This window comes from Rhinocladiella mackenziei, assembly GCF_000835555.1.
Source record: "Rhinocladiella mackenziei CBS 650.93 unplaced genomic scaffold supercont1.7, whole genome shotgun sequence".
In the NCBI taxonomy this organism is placed as follows: Eukaryota; Fungi; Ascomycota; class Eurotiomycetes; order Chaetothyriales; family Herpotrichiellaceae; genus Rhinocladiella; species Rhinocladiella mackenziei.
The window spans coordinates 1,192,876-1,212,586 of NW_013550598.1; the positions used below are offsets into that span (position 1 = coordinate 1,192,876).

A 19,711-nucleotide genomic window follows, 5' to 3' on the forward strand; every position below is an offset into this window, starting at 1 on the left:
TCGCCAGGGTTGTGTATCTTATCGCACGGTGCACCATTTGTTCGTGTAGAGTGCCATGGTGACATGGGGACGCAAACAAGTCAAGTCACTCAGGAAAGGAAAGTTTGTTTCTTTGTTGCTGCATCAGTACGCCATCGCAGCGCATCTCATTCTGCATACAGCACAGGGATCATCAGGTACAAAGAGAAGCTTATTGGTGTGAACCACGGCCTGCCGTTCCAGTTGTAAGGGCCCCCACCGGTCCTCGGAGGTGGGCTTAGCCAGATGCTTTAGGCGTATCGCTTCACCTTGCAGCACCCTTTCGTCCATTCATGTCGCCTCCTGCGTTGGCCCCGATCTCGCCCATTGGAGTCATTACGGAGGCGCGCACCAAATCCTCTTTCCGCGCTAGTTAAAAATGACAAGCTAGTTCAAAAGGTCAAGTTATTTATTCATGGTTGCCCTTCACAACAGCCCCCGGAGATGCCCGGGAACTCCAATCAACGCCTATAGCGTCCGTTAAGCCGCCACTTTTAGGCTTCAGACTTAGGCAGTTATAGGCACTGCTGCCTAGAAGTCAGAGGAAAAGTTCTGTCATGTAAGACACTACGTCGTTTTAACTAGCGCGGAAACTGGACTTGGTGCACGCCTCCGTACTGGAGCCTCATGATGCAACCGTTATCAGCTTCAATGTTCTCATACCGAAACTCTTCTCTTTCTGATTCTGATACTTTGACTGATCCGAGTCTGCATGACCCTGATGGTCTTTCATATTGCTTCGAGATCGCGACAAGCCGCCACAGTTTGATCACGTGACTTTACGCCATTCCCGGTCCCCGTCATTTGTCCTCCTGAGTCTTGACGGAATCTTCCTGGCATGACAGGGAGATCAGTGAATTATGTGATATATACCTCGAATAAGCGCTGTCGAACAGCCGGTGAAGATTCTGATCAAGCCACTCCCAAATCGTACAAGTCCCAATCCCATCAGCTCGCATAACTAAAGTGGAACGCATCAAGCCGATACACCTTGTCCGCCGGCTTCCCCGTGAAGAAACCGAGTAACCAGTCTTTCAGCGTCTCTTGAATATGATACGACACATGCTTCATGACCCAAGCATAACCAGCCGCACGCCATATTCTTCGACTATGCTCTTCACTGTGGTCGTTGACTTGAATCTGCCACATGGCGTTGTTGCAGCTCTGACCTCCCAGCTGAAGGTCGTCCATCATCTTATGGAGACCGTCCATGTACTGCTGCAGAGTCCGGAAGTCACTGGCGTGGTCGATCGTGATTATGGCCAGTGTAAGGAGACACGTCACTTGGAATATCAACTCCAGCCGCCGTAGTTGGGTGATTTCAGCCATGGGGCTTGGCCGCCTCTCCACGACCAAGAGCAATGCTGAACCTGGTTGAAGGCCAAAAGAATGAATCGGTATTGTCCGCCGCCCTTCAATTGATCTGGAAGTCAGGACGCTGATGGTTGACAGGGACTGCCAGAATTCCCATAACTTGAAAAGAAAGTTATTCAAGCTGTTGAGCAATCTTTTCAAATCCGACTCGTCCCAGATATAACTTTCTGGACTTGTGCCATATATGCACTCGAAGAAGCACATGACACGCGACAGAAGGACCGAATTGACTTTAAGAGGGCCACCGGTGGATTTCAGAATCCTCCTGACGGCTGAATAGTGCATTCCCGCATTGTCCGATGAGCCGGTGCGTCTTTCAAAAGTCCCCAGGCTGATGATCGAAGCCAACAGATCGTCTTTTCGCTTTGGAGACAACTTGGTGCTTAATACCCGAACCAACTTTAGAGCCTCGCCCTTGTGCCGCATCACGGCCAGCTCAAGGGCACTTTTCTCTCGGTCCGATGCATACTTGTTCAGTGATATCCGGTACAAAGCGGACCGCGCAAGGATGACCTGGAAACAAGCAGGCGTGTTCAACGCAATGGAGAAGTTACTAGCGACAGGATGTGGACGAAGCCGTGGGCTGAATCCATATGTGGCCTTGGGGTAGTAGAGAAGATAGAAGCTGACCAAGTGTTCCTGCATACGGTCGAGATTGACAGGCAACGCGGCGAAAGGGTCGAGGCGATCAGAGAATGGTCGGATACTGTGACGCACAATCTCCAGAATTTTCTGCTCTGGACTGAGATCTCGCCATTTTTTCTGCGGAGGTCTGTCTGCCTGCCTGGGAGGATCATCCGCCTGTTCCTTGACTTCCTTGTCCTCGGGTTCGGCGGTGGCTAACTTCTTCTTGATTGGTACCAAGGCTTTGGATGTAGACTGTTCCATTTCGCCTGTGAACCATTTTGTGGAGGGAAGGGGCAGGCTGCTGTCCTGGTGATTGCAAGTGGGAGTGAGATTTGGATGGGGAGGTCTAAAGTCTCGGTAAGCACCTCCCCGGTCTCGCGTTGCACAGATTGGATGGATGCCAAGAGAGGGAAGTCCGAATGTACAGGCACGTAGGGAGATTCAAAGTTGATTGCAGCCTTGGTTCCATCTCTGAAGACTCCCACATGGTCTTCATGTGAAAGACCGAAATCGATTTCACAGCCTTATGTAGAATGCTCGCTGATGGCGACAGCGGCCGTTTTGGCTGGCAAACGCTAATTAGAGATCGCGCTAAGCCGAATCTGATCTTAGCCCCGAGCGTGGGTGACAAAAAAACGCTCCACCGTACATATGGCGTTATACTGTGGAGCAAAGGAGCCAAAAGTGCAGCGCAGCCTCGTCAGGTTCTTCTTCTCCCAGTATTGTATCTAGTTGTAAGTCTACTCTACTCTATGACTCCATAAATGGTCCAGGACGCCCTCACAGCCTGGCCCTCTGTGTATCGTCCCTCACCTTCAATCCACGTCCACTTCCCTGCTCTTTGTCTCTCACCTTCAGCACCCTTCTTAGGAGCTTCCCCGTCGGACTCTTGGGAACCTGGGTTGTGAACTCTACCTCGACAATCCATTTATATCTCACTTTCCTTTCTCTCACAAACTTTAGCAATTGCCTGCCCATCTCTTCGCTTTCACTGACACCCTGCTTCAGCACAATGTAGGCCTTGGGTCTTTCACCCGCATATTCGTCAGGAATGCCCAGCACTGCACAATCCTCCACGTCGGGATGCCCGAGTAGAAGGTCCTCCAATTCCGCCGGCGGCACTTGCAAGCCTTTCACCTTGATCATCTCCTTGATACGGTCTTCGATATGAATCAAGCCGTCGGAGTCGAAATGCCCCACGTCACCCGTGTGAAAGAATCCTTCGGAATCAAATGTCTCCGCTGTTGCTGTTGGATTGTCCAGATATCCCATGGCAATCTGGGGGCCCCGGGCAAGAATCTCACCCGTCTGGTTGGCACCTAGTTCTTCACCTGTGGTCAAATCAATCACTTTGGCAACCGTATTGGCGACCAACATCCCCCCGGTCGTGGCATACCGGTAATCATAATGAGTAGGCGGATGTGCGGAGATGCAAGCTGTGGACTCGGTGGCGCCGTAACCCTGACGAAAACCCGTCCAAGGAAATTTCTTCTGGAGCAAGGCAATAATTTCCGGCGATATTGGCGCAGAGCCCGAGGACCAGCGCTCGACATGTCGTAGGTCAAAGTTATCCACAATCTTGTCTCGGACCAGCCGGATGATAATGGGAGGGACCAGGATGAGTTCTTTGATCTGAAACTCGCAGATCGCCCGGAGCATTGACTCCATCGTGAAAGAGGGAAGCATGACGCTGTCGCCATTCATGAAGATAGGGTACGTGCAGAAGCGGACGAGACCGGTGACTGGAATCAGGGAGGTGCTAGGTGAGTAATCGTGAAGGTGGATTGGTCGAAGGGATTGGAACACGTACTGTGAAATAAAGGCATCACGGCCAGGATCCTGTATGGACCTGGCGCCTGGAGTTGTTTAAGCTGATGACACTGGGCTATTATATTCTGATGCGATAGCATGACCTATACTTACTGTCAGCTGCGCGCCCGCACACGATATCAAAATTTACTCAGCACAGACCGCTTTAGGAAGCCCAGTGGTCCCACTGCTAAAATTCAGATATCCGCAGACATCTTTATTCGTTTGGCCTTGGGGTATCCGATACGGTGGGTCGGGCGTATACTTGGTCCCAAGCTTTATAAGATCTTGTATACTTGTGAGCCCTTCAGCCTTGCCTTCCAATAGGAAGACGTGGCTTCGTGGAATGCCGACGTTGTCCGCCGCCGCCAGTGCCACTCTCAACGATCCTGGTAGGGTGATCAGGATCTTCGACCGAGCAATTTTCAGCGCATAAGTCATTTCCTCGACGTTGTAGGCGGGCGAAGCTCCGTTAACTCTTCCGCCTGCGCAGAGAGAAAAAAAAAAAGAGAGGATAGTTGAGTTTGTGTGTGTTGTCTGCAAAGAGGCAAGAAACATACCTGCTCTAATAACAGCCCACAAAGCTACAGGATACCAAATGGTATTCGTGCTGAACAAGGATACCGTCTCACCCGGTTTCAATCCATACCTTTTGATCAACGCAGTACTTAACTGGGTGGCCTTCGTTTTCACCTCAGCCCAATCGAGTCTCTCCTTGGTGACAGCATTGACATATCCGCCCAAAGTTATGCTCGATGACTTGTACAAAGGCGAATACTCTTTTGTCTCAAAAGCCCATTCCCACGTTGTAATGTGGGTGGGAACTGTTTGTTAATTCGCAAACTATTAGTGACTCGGCCACAATGACGACCGTCTGGAGGCTGGCTATCATTTACCTTTTACATCCGGATGAGGAGATCTAAATACCACCATCGTTCTGACCGAATGAGTATTCCTTACCGTGAGATATGAGTGAGGAAAACGAGAGAAAAGATGTCTTGGTTTTCAGGATACCCGTTCGGCTACGTCGACATCTGGATCGGAAAATGTGGAGTCGAAAATGCGGAGGAACAGCCTCATTAGGCGGGAGTTTAGCCGTCAGCCTCGGCATAGCCGCCGATGGGGATAGAAATCGAAACATCGAGTATTGGACATTAGACACTGGTAGATTCGTATTTGTCGCTGATATCTTCGTAAAAGCACGTTGTACATAGCTGCTGCTTGTTTTCATATCAAGCTTCAACCTCACCAGCTCTACTTGCACTCTCAAAGCTTTGGGTCATCACTATCCCTGAGTCGAGTCTCTTGCCATCGGCAACGTTTCCAAATCCCAGCTCCCTCGCCTTTGCGGCCAATAGTCGAAAGTCGATCTTCGGCCCGTCCACCCATTCGCCATTCTCGTCTCGCTCTCTTGCTGGTGGGATGTCCTCGCCACTGACAATGCACAAAACTGTCATACCCCGTCTGTACTTCAATCCACTGAGCAGCTTTGGTGTGATGAGGAAATATTGGCTGCCTCCGTCATCTGCTGCAATATCGACCATTCTTCCGTGAACCATACGTTCATTTCGAGGATCCATGCCTTGATTGATTTCGTCCACAACACGGAAAGGAGCTCGGCTCAAACTCTGAAGGGCCATGAGGTAGAAGATGGTGCTGACTGCTCTTTCACCGCCGGACTGTCGGTGGCTATCGAGTAAGCTCAGGGGTTCCTGGTCACGGAACTTGACGCTGATGTGGAGTGCCCAGTTTGCAAAATCAAGCCCATTGTCCACTCCACCGTTTTCTTCCGTGCAATCTGCAGGATTATCAGATGATGCCTTATAGATGGCAACCTGGCCAGCACATCCAATCCGGGCAAACGAGTCTGAAAATGCATCGTTGATTCTTGCAACAACCTCTTCCAGTCGACCTTCCCACTTCCTTCGTATCTCTTGAATACCGTGTTGAAAATCTGCCCGGCGTGCATTGGCATCCTGGACTTTCTCCTGCAATCTTTCGATCATCTTCGCTCGATCTTCGAATTCTTTGATGACGCTGGCACTCCCGCCTTCGGTTAATTCCAACTTAGCTCTCTCAACATCAATCTCAGCCTCCAAATTTTCTTCGGTTTTGAGAACTTCCCAAACATGGGTTACGATCTCAAGGAATCCACGTTCGCCTATTTCCTCGGCCAACTTTTCAGCTTCGGCCCTCACGCGATGCGTGGCTTTATTCAGCTCTTTGGCGCGTTCATACTCTTCTTTGAGTATTCTGGTTGCCTCCGTCACCTCACGTTCTTTTTCTTCGATAGCCCGGACAATATCGTCGTTTTGTGCCTTCAAGACTTCCAAATCCGACAACGCCTCGATGTGCATGATTTTGGCTTCGAGCAGACCAGCTGTCTTCTGCTTGACATCCCTCGTGGCAGAAGCAAATTGGATAACGGCCTCAGTCTTCTTTAACAGAGCGGCATCCGATTGTTCCCTGAGGTTCCTAACCCGGGCCTTAAATCCATCCATTCTTTCTCGTAGCTTGCTCAACTCCTCCTCATTGTTTTGAATCGTCGGATCAAGTGCTCTCCATTCCATCAGTGCTCGTTGTTTCGCATCTTTCTCCAGCTTTTTCGTGTTGTGCTCGTTCGTGATCCGTACCTGGTCCATCTTAATTTGATCGATCTGTCTTTTGACGTCTTCATACTCGGATTTGATTATTTGAGTCTCGCCATCTATTTCGCTGATTTCGCGTTGCAGGACCGCCTTTCTGCCCATATCAACAGGCTGCTCTGTCCATCTTCTAGCCGGTCGCACATCACGAACCCGGGCAGATGTTCCTGCTGACCCGTATTCCGCACGTCGAATAAATTGGTAGCTTTTCCGTCCTACTATGTATGTCTGCACGGCTGTCTGAGCTAGCTCATCGTGTTGCTGTTGGTTAAGCTCCCTCGAGCTGATCCCACACCGATGCAGACTTCTCTCGTTGCAGAGCATTGCAAGAACTGTTGCAGGGCCTTCCAGATGATCCAAGGCCCAGCTACTCAATCCAAATCTCCGCATGTCCTCCGGCGCCAGAGGCGATCGGTATTGTTCCAGGTTGTCAGTTGAACACACGCGAAGACTGACATCATGAAGCTCCAGATCCTTGAATAATTTACCTTGCAAGAATCTGAAGTCGTCCTGATTCTGGACTGTGATGATCTTGAAGTCGTTCTCTTGGAGGAGCGATTCAATCGCGTCGGCCATTCGAACATCTTTGAGGGAGCATTCCACGATCGGTGGTCCAAAGACGTGTTGTTTAAAGTTATCCCGATTGTCTTGAATCCATTTCCAGGCTTTGAAAGTCTCTCGTGACAGGGTTCCCAGTTTCATCTCCTGTTGCCCAGTTTGGGTCTCGAGTCCTTTGAGTTGTTGCACGAGGTCGTCCCTCTTTTTCCTCCGATCCTCTCCTTGCGCTTTCAACCTTGCTTTGCGCGGCTCTGCTTCCTCCTTCTGCTCACCAAGCGCCCTCAGTTGGTTCTTTAAGCTCTGTATTTCGTCAGCCATAGCGCGACTGTCGAATTCTTCGGGTCGTTGGTCTTTTTTGCGTTTTAGGCTCAATATTTTCGACTGAAGGCGTTTGATATCCTCACGTGTCTGAGGTATTGCTTTCATCTCCGCAGCGATCCGGTTATTGAAATCATTGACCGCGTCCTGGCTCTTTCGGACATCTTCTGCTCTTTGATCACATTCCCGTTCACTTGCAGTCAAGTCTTTCTCACATCTTGTTTTCAAAGCTCGAACTTTGAGCTCATACTCCTTCTTCGAATCCACTTTTCGGAGTGTCGGTGCCGACACGGCATTCAACTGCGCCAGTTCTGCCGTGAGAGCTGATCTTTTGGCCTTTGCTTCCCGAGACTTGGTCTTGGCATCAAAATATCTAGTGACTGGACGACATTCCTCGAACCATTCGAGTCTCTTCTGCACCAATGCTCGCTCCCTCATACGCTCTACTTCAGTGCGTTGCAGCTCTTGCCTATTTTCCAAGTTTGCGAGCCGATCTTGGTCACCCTTGTATTCATTCATGAAGTTAGATTGGGAGTAGCGCAACTTCTTCAAATCTTCATGCCATCTGGTCATTTCAGGCCCAGCGACGGCTCGTTGAGTGCTGGCTAGAAGCTCAACCGGACTCATTTGAGCAAATTCCACCACTTTGTCCTGTGGCAAAAATTGACATAGATTGTCAATTTGAATATTGAAGGAGTTTGCCAAAGTCTGAACTGCCTTGGCTGCGGTCATGCTGCCGTTTAGAGTGTAGACGGACTTGTTCCCCTCTCTTTTTATGACTCTGGTAATGATGGGATTGTTTCGCTTGTCAGGAAATCGCTGAAGCTCAATCTCAATGGTGGCCTCGCGGCAGCCATATTTCACAAATTCACCGGGATCTTTTGCGCGTCCAAGATACTGTCTAGATTTAGAAGAGGCTTCCATGCTTGCCGAACACGGCACTTACCGATGGTGGCCATCCCAATCCCAAGCATATTGCGCAGACAAGTGTGCTTTTCCCGGTGCCATTTGGACCAATGACCATATTGAGATTTGGCCCGGGGAAGAATTCTGCAGAGGTGTAGGTGACGAAATTGGTCAGTTTGACGCGAACAATAGCCCCAGGCTGGTGGCCTGTTTGGCGTCCAATACTGCTCGTTGCAACAGTTGTCATTTGAGACTTGCGTGATGTTGGCACCGAAGTTGTAGCTGGCGCAGATATTTCATCAGATGAAGAATCCTCTCCGTCGTACGGCTCGACTATTCGTCGCAGTCTTTTGCTGTCATTGGGCGCAGTCGAGAGAGGAGTATTAGGTCTGGAATCTTCATCGTCAGAGTCGAGAGCCCTTGATCGACCTCCCGCCATGACAGCCGTGAAACCGTATCTGTTGTAAGGACCGAAGTTGGGAGCACCCGTGTTGTTAGGCTCCAAGGTAGGGAAGCGACGCGAAATTTTGACGCGACATTCTCCAGTCACGTGATCTTCATATTGCTTCTACCACACGTGGTTCCGATGCGCTTCATTAACGACATTGTATTTTCAGACATGTAATTCAGGCTTAAAAATTCGATGAGACGGCACTATATTATGAACGAACGCCTTTCCTAGCTCCAAATCTTGATTGTTCGGTCAACCCGCCGAAGAAAGCTCAACTACGTCTTCGTCGATACAACTTCAGGCTATCCTGAACTACGAAATGATAGCATCCTCATGCTAACTTGTCGTCCTCTTGTACTCGTAACAGTTCAGCCTTGTGCTCCGAAAACCTAGAAAACTAAAACCTGCGGCTGGAATCACTCGCGGCCTTCCTTAACAAACATCCTTAAAACGGGTATCTCTGGATAATATGTCAAGTGTGAAAGTGGTTGCTAGCCGGCTTCAAGAAAGTACTGACGAAAATTCGATCAAAAGAACTTGCCACGAGGGATCTGCAGGATATAATTTAGGATGCGTAAGGATATGAACAAGTAAGCCTACACTTACAGCCAGGAAAATGGCAGTGGTAATCGCTGAGATGATGAACGCTATGATAAGTGCTTGTACGAAGATGGTATCCTGAATCTGACGTAGGGCAGGCTCTTGGATCCAAACTTCGCGGTCGAAGATCTTGCGGATGACATTGCGCTTCTCATATTGGGCCACCCAAGGTTCGTCTTCATAGCTGTTGGAAGAACCCAAGCTGTCGAATGAACCCTTCTTCAAGCCATAATCCGAAGAAGCCTCATCCTCGTCCCCGAAGAGTTCCCAAGGTCGAAGATGTCTGTGGTGCACACCATGCAAGAGCTGACAAGTTGGTTTAGTGTTGAGGAAACGGTTCGGTGTACGTACCACACACATGCCCTTCCAAGCAGCAAACAAAGTCGCGATACCAATGAAGAGACTGAGGAATGCAAGTGCTCGCCAGCCGCGATTGACGCTGCTGAGAGTGACGACAATCGCGTAAACCATTCCAGCAACAATGCCACCGACACCCAAGCCTCGTGCAAAGGTCTGTCTTGGTTTGTTGCCATTGCAAATCGTCCAACGGATGTAGTTGGGGTGTGCTTGGCGTCGGAGAGACCACTCAACAGAAGCAATCACTTCGCGGAAGGCCGAGGGGTGAGTAGTGATTGAAAGAGCCTTCAGAAGAACAGCCTTCTCTTGGGACGAGAGGTTCAGAGATCGTCGGGCCCCATCGGCAATGTAGATGGCAATAATTCGAGACACTTCCTCACGAAAAGGTTGGATTGTGACTGGAATGTGCGTCAGCCTTCGCTCTTAGTAGACGCTGTTGGGAAAGACATTAAGCATACAAGGCTGGAGGGCGCCGGCTTCCTCGAATACAGCCTCTGCTTTCTTGCTGTGGTCAGTAGTCCTAGCTCGAAGAGTGGTACCATCCTCAGAAAAGCCATCGGTGAATGGAGCAACATTGTCGCGGTCTGTCGCTGATGGGGCCCTTGGAGGTGTATTGAATGGGTTTGCCGCAGCCTCGGGCACGGTCAGTTTAGCATTGAGATCGAAGTCGGTGCCCTTCAACACGGCTGCGGCAGCGTTGCCCACCTTCTTTGGGAGCTTCTTCTCGGCGTTGGCTTTCGCTGCCAGTGCTTGTTCCCCCGCCCACTCTGGTGCTAACTTTCGTTCAGTGTCTGGCAGTTCGGCGAAACGCTTACAGTAGTCCTTGTACCATAGAAAGAATTGGAGATTTTCTGCGTCGAACTCGATGTAGCGTAGGAAATCCATGAATTCACGGATGGTAACCGGCTAAAGACGGGGTCAGCTCGCGACTTCGCACAAGGGGACAGGCCTTACAGGACAGGTGCCACCATTAATAATCTCGTCAAACGAGAGAGCCTCTGGAATTCCATAGGGACAACTTGAGTTGGAGATAATTGATTCAACTTGGTCATTCTTCTCGGAGTGGAGACAGTTGCAAGACGAGGAGACGTAGGGCGGGCGGCGGTAGTTCAGCGAAAGAACCATTTCGTCCGAGGACTGCGACTTGATTGGCGTGTTTGTACAGGCTGTTCAGCTTTCTGGAAGTGGACCGGAGAGCGAACGTCTCGGGACGAGATGGCACACAGAGTAATATTTGTGGAAAGCACGTGGGAGGAGGATCGCCAAAGGCTTTAAGCCTTGAACGAGCCCGAGAGAACTTTGAGGAAAGGAAAATGAGAAATAGACTTGAGGGGAAAGTATGGCGTCTTGTACAATAACCAGGGCTTGGACCCAATTGTAAGAAACTCGAACTCTGGAGAAGGAGACGCGTGGAGGCCTTACCACGATGGAGGTCAACTGAGGCCGCAGTCGCGAAGAACTCGTACTTGCTCACTGACACTGAAATAGAGCTGATGCGAGTTGGAAGGAAAGGCTCTGCTCAACACAGACAGCGGGGAGTAGAGGGAGGTTTGTGTTTTACATGTCATACTTGGGTTTGCGATGGTCAAAAGGGTGCCCTGTCTGCCCTGTCTGCCCTGGCCATCTCTGAACTGTCCTTGAATGTCTTATTAGCCCCGGTGTTATGGCTGGCGAATGGCCTTGGATCAAGACGAATCTTCATGCATTGAGAGGTGCGGTCAACAATGTGGTACCTGTCAAGATCAAAATCCTAAGCCGGACTTGACGAAAGGTAGTCAACGCAAAGACGGAAGAAGAAAGGGATTAGTCCAAGGGGATCCTAGTAGCGCATCTGGCCGCATGGGCATGCGTTCAACCAGGGGTCCGGATGGGCGACAACGAGGAGCATCTGGGCGAAAGAGTGAGTAGAGAGGCCAAAAGCCAAAGTTGAGAGCCCAAAAAACGAGCGAAAGGTTGATAAACGTGCATGAATAGGGCAACAGATTGCTCACCTGCTGTCTTTCCTGCTGTACAATTAGCCTGCGTCTTCTGTATGTCAAACTCTCGAGCCATTCCACAAACCATCCTCGTCATCTTGTTCCAGTGCGTCATACACCTCGTCTCCGTTCTCAACTTCAGGGCTCTATTCAGTCCGCGATATTCTTATCCCATCGCACATAATAAATTGGGCGTTTTGAGGGTAGTTCACTGGCTAGGAATAGAGCGCGGGTAGTTGGATTCCGTGGCCATGCGGAAAGCTGGACCCATGAGGATAAAACTCCGGTGCCGTTGGGCGTATTCCCCGGCCACCTCAACACGAATCAATGCTCCCGGGGAATCCTGTTCAGCTTCCGGACTTGGCTCAACCACTCCAGCCAAGCAGGAACAAGGTTCATTGAATCATTCAATCCCCCTCTTCCAAGAACGAGACCGCTGGTTTGCTCACGAGAATTTCAAAATTTGAAACTTTGGCTCTGGTTTCTCCCATTCTCGAATTCTGCATGTATGGTTCAGGGGGCTCTAGGGAGGATGTGATATTGATTCAGCCGCCCCACCAACAAAGGATGCTGGAGGTTTGTTCGCCAATGGACGCATTGGACTTCTGACTTTCACCACAGTTAGCCAGGAACTGCAAAGAGATACGCGAGCGATTCTAATCTCCACCACTTGGAAGCGATGCAGGCTCCCGATTCTTGGCGTATCCAATTGCCTCGCTCGCTACGGGCCTTGAGTAAGCGACATTGACTCTGCGACTTTGTACGCACCCAAAAGATATAGCAAACACGTCAAACCTGTCACATTATCAACCGCCAGTGAGCTCCTCATCTGGACCCCTCCACTTTGGCCAGTTGAACCCCTTCGAGTTGCGCAGACCTTTGCTCTTATGTAGCCTGTCAGAATTGGCCGGTGTCCTATCCGTGAGGCCTGACGCACATGCGACAAAGACGACCCAGAATATTCGAAAGGATTTGTGGCGTATGAGCAGAACTTTGCATGACCACCAGGCATAAAAGCCAAAAAAATTGTTAGTCTCTCCTGCAATTGTTTTCTGTCCCAATTGCCCACTGCCTGGCTCTCTGGTTCATCCCGCTCTCAGCCTTGCGATTTCTGGAGTCAGCCTTGTGTACGTCCCAATTGGGGAAGGTGTCTTGGCATCTCAACCTCACGTCTTCCTGTTCCTGCCTTTCTCACTCTCCGATAACGATTTATGCGCAGTAATATCTCGAGGCGCCGCCATTTACAGCATATTGACAATGCATTTTGATCCAATGGCCTTGATCTCACCCGCATTTGGTTTCTGGAGTCCGCTCAAAGGACTCAATCCCCACCGCATTAAACTCCGAATCGAATCGAGTTTCACTTCCCCTAGACCTTTATTGCTGCTGCAGCTGCAGCAATTGTCAATACTCCTTCAAGCAAGTAGTAAGTCTGAAAAGGTATCATCGAGCAAAGAAATGTACACGTTCAAAAAAGATTCGGTTTTGACTAGTCTTGGCTGTCTACCGGCACGGCGATTCATTGCATAGACCCTGCACGCGATTCGCTAGATTTTTCATTCGACAAATGCACATTTCTCGCTTATACAAGGGCCACTGCATGTCTAGTACATGAAGATTGCTGGATAACTTGGGGGGGGGGGGCCTGCTTGTGAGGTTTGGCTTTTTCTCGTTGAACTTGAGTATTTATTCTAGTAATTCAAGACAGCCTCGTGATGAAACTCACAGCAATGCGCATTGATCGTATTATTGCGACTTTTCTGCACTAATTTCCCATGGCTTCCTACTACCGCTGTTGCTTCAGTCCACTTCCCTTGTCGCCGCGCCCCAAAACACAGTCGAAAATGTCTCGCAGATTCCGTGAACAAGAAGTGACATTGCCCCTTCAACGTTCACTTCGTGAGACGTTCAGAAAGAGTTATCCGATCCCCCGGTAGATACGGCATGTGCGCCATGCCAGAACATGAAGGTGCAGTACCATCTAGCTATGAGCAGCACAGTCCCATTGACAACTCCCCCTTGGAAACTGAAAAACATCCTGCTTCCATTAAACCTATTCGAAAATCGTCTCTTCAGCGATTGAAAGCTGAAAAGGACAAAGACTGTTATCTCATCCTCTTGAATAGACTGAAAGAAACCATCGAAGAGAGAGGCTCCAATAGCAGTGATAATGGCGACCTCGAAATCTGGTGCTGGTGCAAGAAAGGAGACAACGGAGGAATAAGTGTCGAACTTGGCATTCCAGGGCGTTTGAGTGTCCTTCTAACCGCTGTAGACCTGCGAAAGTGTCTTGACTGTGCCTTTCCCAAATTGCTCGAGTTCATCAAAGAGTTGCATCCCAATAGCAGAGTAAATAAGGATACATTGGTGGTTGCTCGAATTGTGGGGATGTTCGACGGCCTGCACTCTAATGCCAGTGTTGGAGCGCATCATGGTCAGACAGGACACAAGCTCCTCAGAGACGGAACGCTGGATGTTTGATAAGACAGATGAAGAGTTATCAACAGAGAATGCAAGCACGTTTTTGTATCGATACCTGAATGTGGAACGCCGATTCGCAAACCCAGTCTGTGTCATTTTCGATTTATAACACTGGCGAGCCTGTGAGCGCAAGCATGGTATTGAAAAATGGAAACGAGGCGTTGTTGGAGAACGAGACTGTGTGTGATTGAGTCGGAACGCCCGAAGGTCTTGTTTTGCTTGTCCATTATCGACCTTTGTTCGCGTCGACTCAAATCCTTGGTTTTGTTCTCCTTCTTGTTGAACGCCCTTAGCGTTCTCGAGCCTGGTGAAGGCGAAAGTGAAGGCGAAGGCGCTAGGGGATCTTGTCTCGTCGCTGGAGAGTCACGCGACCTGATCCTGCAAAATAGCGGTGTTTGGTCAACGCGCCGATACTGGACAGAACTGAATCATATGTACGTCTCAAATTCACATGAGCAGAGCTGATGCGAGTTTAGTTGCACACAGATGCAGTGTCCGTCACAACAGCGTGACTTGAGAATATGGATAAGGAAGACCTCGTGAGCTCGGCAATAGAGACGAAGCAGGACAGCAATCGAGTACGGATGGATTGGAATTGGACTGAATTGAATATCAGATTCATAGTCCATGGCAACGGCTTTGAAAAATAAAAGTTGGGACCTTCCATATTCCACGCACCCTGTCACCATTTTCCATTTCCTTTTCCATTTCACTTTTGGTATTTTCCTGCCTCCCTCACCAGTAATTTTGTCCCCGAGCCGCTTTCGCTAACCGAGTTCTCTTGGGGGTATTTTCTCTTTCTAATCCCGGTTGTGCCTGTGTCTCCGGCGTTCTGTTCCGACATGGTTGAAATCTTCTTCCTTCTTCTACCCCAGAAAAGATGAAAGGTAAGAAAAAACACATTGTTAGAAGCCAAAAAAGGAAGACAGGAAGAGAATCTTAACTCGCGTCCGCTGGGAAACTCGTTTTTGGTTCTGGCTGGAAAGGAACTGGAAGGTATTTGCTCCTAGACGTTTACTCATCTGGAGGATCTGAGAAGAAACCGATTCTGACGCGGTGGAGTTGGGGGAGCTTGGGTATCACAACGGCCATGAGGGCCATGAAATTGACGGTAAAGTACGTAAAGTCGTAGTGCGTGTAGTGTGTGCTGAGCAGGAAGAGGACGATAGGGACCGTTAGGAGGAATTTTTTCGCCGGTGTATACTGGTCGCCATTGTCGATTTGTTCCCACATGTTGAGGTTGTCATATGCGCCGGCGTTGAATTCGAACGGGACACCACGAACCCAGTGGAACATTAGATATGAGCCGGCCATATAGGTGATGTTGGTAAGCGTCCAAGATATTTCTTGCGTTACGCCAGGGATTATGTCAAAGAGGATCTTGAGGCCGATGATCAGGACAGGGTGTATCGTCCATGCTCCTGCGGAAGGGGATTAGTATCTCGTCTGGCATCTCGTACGCGAGGCTATGGTCTCAATCCCACCTTTTGCATTGACCCATTGTGAGTTCAGATTGGGAAGCGCCAACTGATCACTGATCTGTTCTAATGACTCCGGCGGTTCCTGATAGATGATACTGCTTGATCTTCTCCTTCGTCCACTTTTCCGGGAGCTCATGACTGGATCATAGGAAGAGGCTGGGGGTGCAAGTCTGGCATCGGCTTGAAACGAGATGGTTCGGTGGAGGGTGGTTTGGGAGGTCATGGAAATGCTGGGGGTGAGATGTCGAGAAGGTATGAGAGATATTCGAGTCTGAAGGGGCCCCCGAGCAGTCAGCACGTCAGTTTGCTTTGTCCGGCGGAGCGGCATAACAACGTACCCGAAGAGTTGTGTACAAAGAGTCAAATGGCGGAAGGTTTCGCGTTGGATCAGTGACGTCTGAAACAGGTCCGGAGTTTGTTATTAGGTGACAACAAAAGATTCAGACCAGGTAGGAGACTCCGGGAGCTATAAAGAGGTGTACAGGATATCCCGAACGGCACGAGAATGCAGTGAGACACACGGTGTTCGGAATGGATCAGTCTCAAATCCCAAATAATGTAATCCAGGCGAGTCGAGGAACGGAAAAGTCGATGGGGAAGGGGATTCGAGAGAGGCGCTTGTCGACAAAGACGGGCTTTGAGGTACATCCTCCGAGGCCTTTCGGCCTAATAATGAGGCACCGTGCACACGATCAATAGTGCCTGACAGGCTTCCACCAAGCTTAGCATCGCTAGTCCAGCACTCAGTGAGTTAGTCAGTCGGCGCACCTGCTTACTTAGTGTGGGTTTGTGCGCGTCTTGGCTTCCTTTATGCCCGGTACATGTCTATCGCAGTCGCGTAGAACGTATCTGGGTACTCCCCGAATGCTCGGGTGAACACCACACTACATCTTCTCAAGTGCCAGATTATGATGACGAAGACAGTGAGTCGAGAGCCGCTGCCATCGGCGTGAAACGCTCGCCTTCTCGCTCTTCAGTTCAAGCTTTAGGTGATCCCGCAACGATGGGCAACAAAACCTCAAAATCCGATGAGACCTATAATCCTTATGACCCAGAATTTTCGGCGTCATCATTTAACCAGCACCCTCCCAGTACTATGTCTACTGCCTCGCAAAGCTTGGGCAACAATCGCCTAGCCACAGGCTTTGTAAAACCTGGACCTGTACTTGTCCCTGATACCCAAGTCGGGGAAAACGATCCTACGAGCTCTTCCAATGCTGTTTCAACTCCGGGTGCATCAGCAGATGATGCCATCGGAATTTCAGATGATGAGGAATCATCCGAGGGTGGAGACGTGGTGATCAATGTTGACAGCGCTACACACGACGAATATTCTGAAGAGATGGCCATTGATGCCGAAGAGGGAGAGATTTCTGAGAACCAAGAGGGAGCTAGTGAACCTCACCCGGCTGCAAGAGAAACCACCAACACCCCATCTCATACCGGTCAAGACGCTCACATGCAACTAGGGGCCGACCTCAACCACATTGCCAACGCCATTCCGAATTCCCTTTCTATCCCTGCAACACACGCCAACACTACAGGCTATTCTGGCTTACGGTTGGCTGACTTGAGTCCAGATGACTTGGATCTCCAGCTGAAGTATGCTCTGTTTGATGTTGATCGTGATCAAATTGATCTCAGTCGTCCGGCCGTCTGCCTGGCCTGTCTGCGGGCGGATCATACTGAACAACTTTGTCCGGAGAAAACTTGTCAATATTGTGCAGCGGTTGGCCAGCATTCCAGCAGACTCTGCCCCAAAATTCGCCGATGCGCAAAGTGCCGTGAAAGAGGACACACGGCTGAATCATGTACAGCTAATCTCGGGGTGACCACTGTCCCCTGTGATCTCTGTGGATCATTGAAGCATTTAGAGGATGCGTGTCCGCATCGATTTTTCCCTGCTGAACTCAATGTCAATAGTGGCCCAGTCAGGCTCTGGATTTCTTGTTGCGTTTGTGCTAGCAAATCCCATCTTGTGGGTGATTGCCCAAGTGCGGATCGAGATGCTGCTTTTAGATGGTCATTACAATCATTTGCACCTGGGCAGATCACCAATCTGACCCTCGAGCCCAGCACTCGGGAAAGGGAGAAGCGAGCTGAGAACCGTGGAATGCGACCAGAAGGCCTGCGCATAAGAGGACGGGCGGGTGTTCATAATGCCCGTCGTTCTCGTTACAGTCTTCGATCAGACAGTGACAGTGATGAGGAATTCCTCAGGCCGCGAGTCCAGAATCATGACAGTGCAAAACGAGGTGGATTCACTTTCCGCCATGCCCACCGTATGCCTAGTCCACCAATTAACGGGTCAAGATATGATCGTCCGGGCCGCACTGCGAACAACTGGTATGCGACCGATTCTTTTGGCCATTACAGATCTAGATCTCGCTCTCCCCAGCTGGGAGGTGGTCAGAGAGCGGAGAGTGACGACTTCAGGAGGCGTTCTCGATCACCACGAGGTTTCGATGGTTATAGGCCTGGCCGGAGACGATCTCCTTCTCCACGACCTCGTGACGATTATCGACCAGCATCTGGCAACACTCCCACTGCTTTCCGAGGTGGTGCTGGCTCTGCGTATCTCAAGCAAGATATAACTATTCAATTACCTGTTAGACGAGGATCAGACAATCTCTCGATTCAAAATGCTTCTACGGATTCTTCTGCACCCCCGCGTCCACAACAATCCAACGCAACTTCAAATCAAACGAATTCAGCTGGGTCCAAGAAGAAAAAGTCCAAGAAGGGCAAGGCAAATGCTAATACAAATCGAGCGTGAGCCTTGAAAAGATTGGACTTTTTATTCTTTGCGCTGATCAAGCTGACGAGGAGTTCTTAGCGAGCAACAACAATCTGCAGATGCTACGAAGCCTGGCGGCGGCGATTCTTCTTCACCTAGTATCAACGGAACGCCAGCAGTTATACTGACTGACGTCGCTCGGATTCCGAAGGAGGTCCTCCAAGGTTACGTTTCACCGATCAGCGACCAGCGAAAATCGTTCCATCTGGGACGTGACAGGAAGGTCGGCAGTCATCATCTACGATATTACAAATTCATCCGAGTGTGACTTCTCTTTAGGCACTTTATTATTGATCATGCAAAGCCGCCAAATCAGAGACACCGACAAATCACTGAAAAAAAAAGAACAATGGCTGTTTAGACCTGGTGGGAATCGAAATTGTCGCTGGAATCGGCCAATAAGAGACTCACGAAGACGGATGGCCTGCCTGGACCACTTCCTGCATTATTTTTCGCAAACGTTGTTGAGCTGACGAAAGGAGGCAATGAAGACAATCAATCTACCATGCATGATATGGGACAGGATTCCAGAGCGTCCAAAACGTGTTTTTGCACGCAGATCAAGAGAGAGGGACCGAGTCAGAATTGCCACCGTTCAAACAGTCAGGGGGAAGTTGAAACTCGGGGCGGACCTCTGATTCGGAAGAAAGCCAAATCTTAGTCCTGCGAAGACGCCATGGTCGACTTGTCAATGCCCACCACCTTCCCTTTCGTCATGTATCTCGAAGATATTAATATGAAACGAACCGAAGAGGTGGGACCCCCTCATCCCACAATACAGCCCACAAGGGTGAGCTCGTTTCCCTCGTTGAACGCAATGTCTTCAAAGCTGGCATCCTTCCTGTGCTAGGTTTGTCGACGTTTCAGACCATGAGAAGCCAACACCGGTTACTCGGAAGGAAATTGCTTCAGTATAGGAATGGTATACAACTTTGTCCGGCAGTGTCTCAGCTGTTTCCCAAAAGCTTCCACGACGTCATTCACAAGAAATATCCCTGGCTCAAGGCTTATTTGACAGCTGTGATCGCATATAGTGATGCTTAGAGTGTTCGCTACAAGAGAGGATGCTTCTGAGGATGTCAAGCGGCCGATTGCCGAAGAGGACTGATGCGACATAGAATGGGATGATGATAACGCCCTCTTGAGAATTGAAACTCCGTACAAGGGCGTCGATTAAGCAAAGTCTGTGTGGTCAGATCAACTCGGATCATTGAATGTCCTCTCGAACTGTGTGGCCGCATAGAAGGCTGAAATGAGCCACGAAGCATTACGGATGAACAGCCCCCAAACCTTGCTTTGCCTTACTTTACGCC

General features: G+C 49.9%; 6 protein-coding genes across 6 annotated transcripts; 2 read left to right on the forward strand and 4 right to left on the reverse strand.

The window, feature by feature from the left end:
• Nucleotides 1-966: 966 nt before the first annotated feature.
• Nucleotides 967-2,280, reverse strand: Z518_09248 (uncharacterized protein; the record flags this gene model as incomplete). Its single annotated transcript, XM_013413204.1, has 1 exon — nt 967-2,280. The coding sequence occupies one exon, from the start codon at nt 2,278-2,280 to the stop codon at nt 967-969; it is 1,314 nt and encodes a 437-aa protein (XP_013268658.1).
• Nucleotides 2,281-2,799: 519 nt separating this feature from the next.
• Nucleotides 2,800-8,694, reverse strand: Z518_09249 (uncharacterized protein; the record flags this gene model as incomplete). Its single annotated transcript, XM_013413205.1, has 5 exons — nt 2,800-3,858; nt 3,991-4,313; nt 4,389-4,652; nt 5,078-8,246; nt 8,296-8,694. The coding sequence occupies 5 exons, from the start codon at nt 8,692-8,694 to the stop codon at nt 2,800-2,802; spliced, it is 5,214 nt and encodes a 1,737-aa protein (XP_013268659.1).
• Nucleotides 8,695-9,233: 539 nt separating this feature from the next.
• On the reverse strand, nt 9,234-10,788 carry Z518_09250 (uncharacterized protein; the record flags this gene model as incomplete). The annotated part of the gene is made up of 5 exons (XM_013413206.1): nt 9,234-9,257; nt 9,313-9,612; nt 9,658-10,061; nt 10,122-10,569; nt 10,618-10,788. The coding sequence occupies 5 exons, from the start codon at nt 10,786-10,788 to the stop codon at nt 9,234-9,236; spliced, it is 1,347 nt and encodes a 448-aa protein (XP_013268660.1).
• Nucleotides 10,789-13,592: 2,804 nt separating this feature from the next.
• Z518_09251 (uncharacterized protein) lies at nt 13,593-14,120 on the forward strand (the record flags this gene model as incomplete). The annotated part of the gene is made up of 1 exon (XM_013413207.1): nt 13,593-14,120. One exon carries the CDS (start codon nt 13,593-13,595, stop codon nt 14,118-14,120), a length of 528 nt encoding a protein of 175 aa, XP_013268661.1.
• Nucleotides 14,121-15,134: 1,014 nt separating this feature from the next.
• Z518_09252 (uncharacterized protein) lies at nt 15,135-15,737 on the reverse strand (the record flags this gene model as incomplete). The annotated part of the gene is made up of 2 exons (XM_013413208.1): nt 15,135-15,541; nt 15,605-15,737. 2 exons carry the CDS (start codon nt 15,735-15,737, stop codon nt 15,135-15,137), a joined length of 540 nt encoding a protein of 179 aa, XP_013268662.1.
• Nucleotides 15,738-16,604: 867 nt separating this feature from the next.
• Z518_09253 (uncharacterized protein) lies at nt 16,605-18,666 on the forward strand (the record flags this gene model as incomplete). Its single annotated transcript, XM_013413209.1, has 2 exons — nt 16,605-18,373; nt 18,438-18,666. The coding sequence occupies 2 exons, from the start codon at nt 16,605-16,607 to the stop codon at nt 18,664-18,666; spliced, it is 1,998 nt and encodes a 665-aa protein (XP_013268663.1).
• Between the last annotated feature and the right edge of the window lie 1,045 nt (nt 18,667-19,711).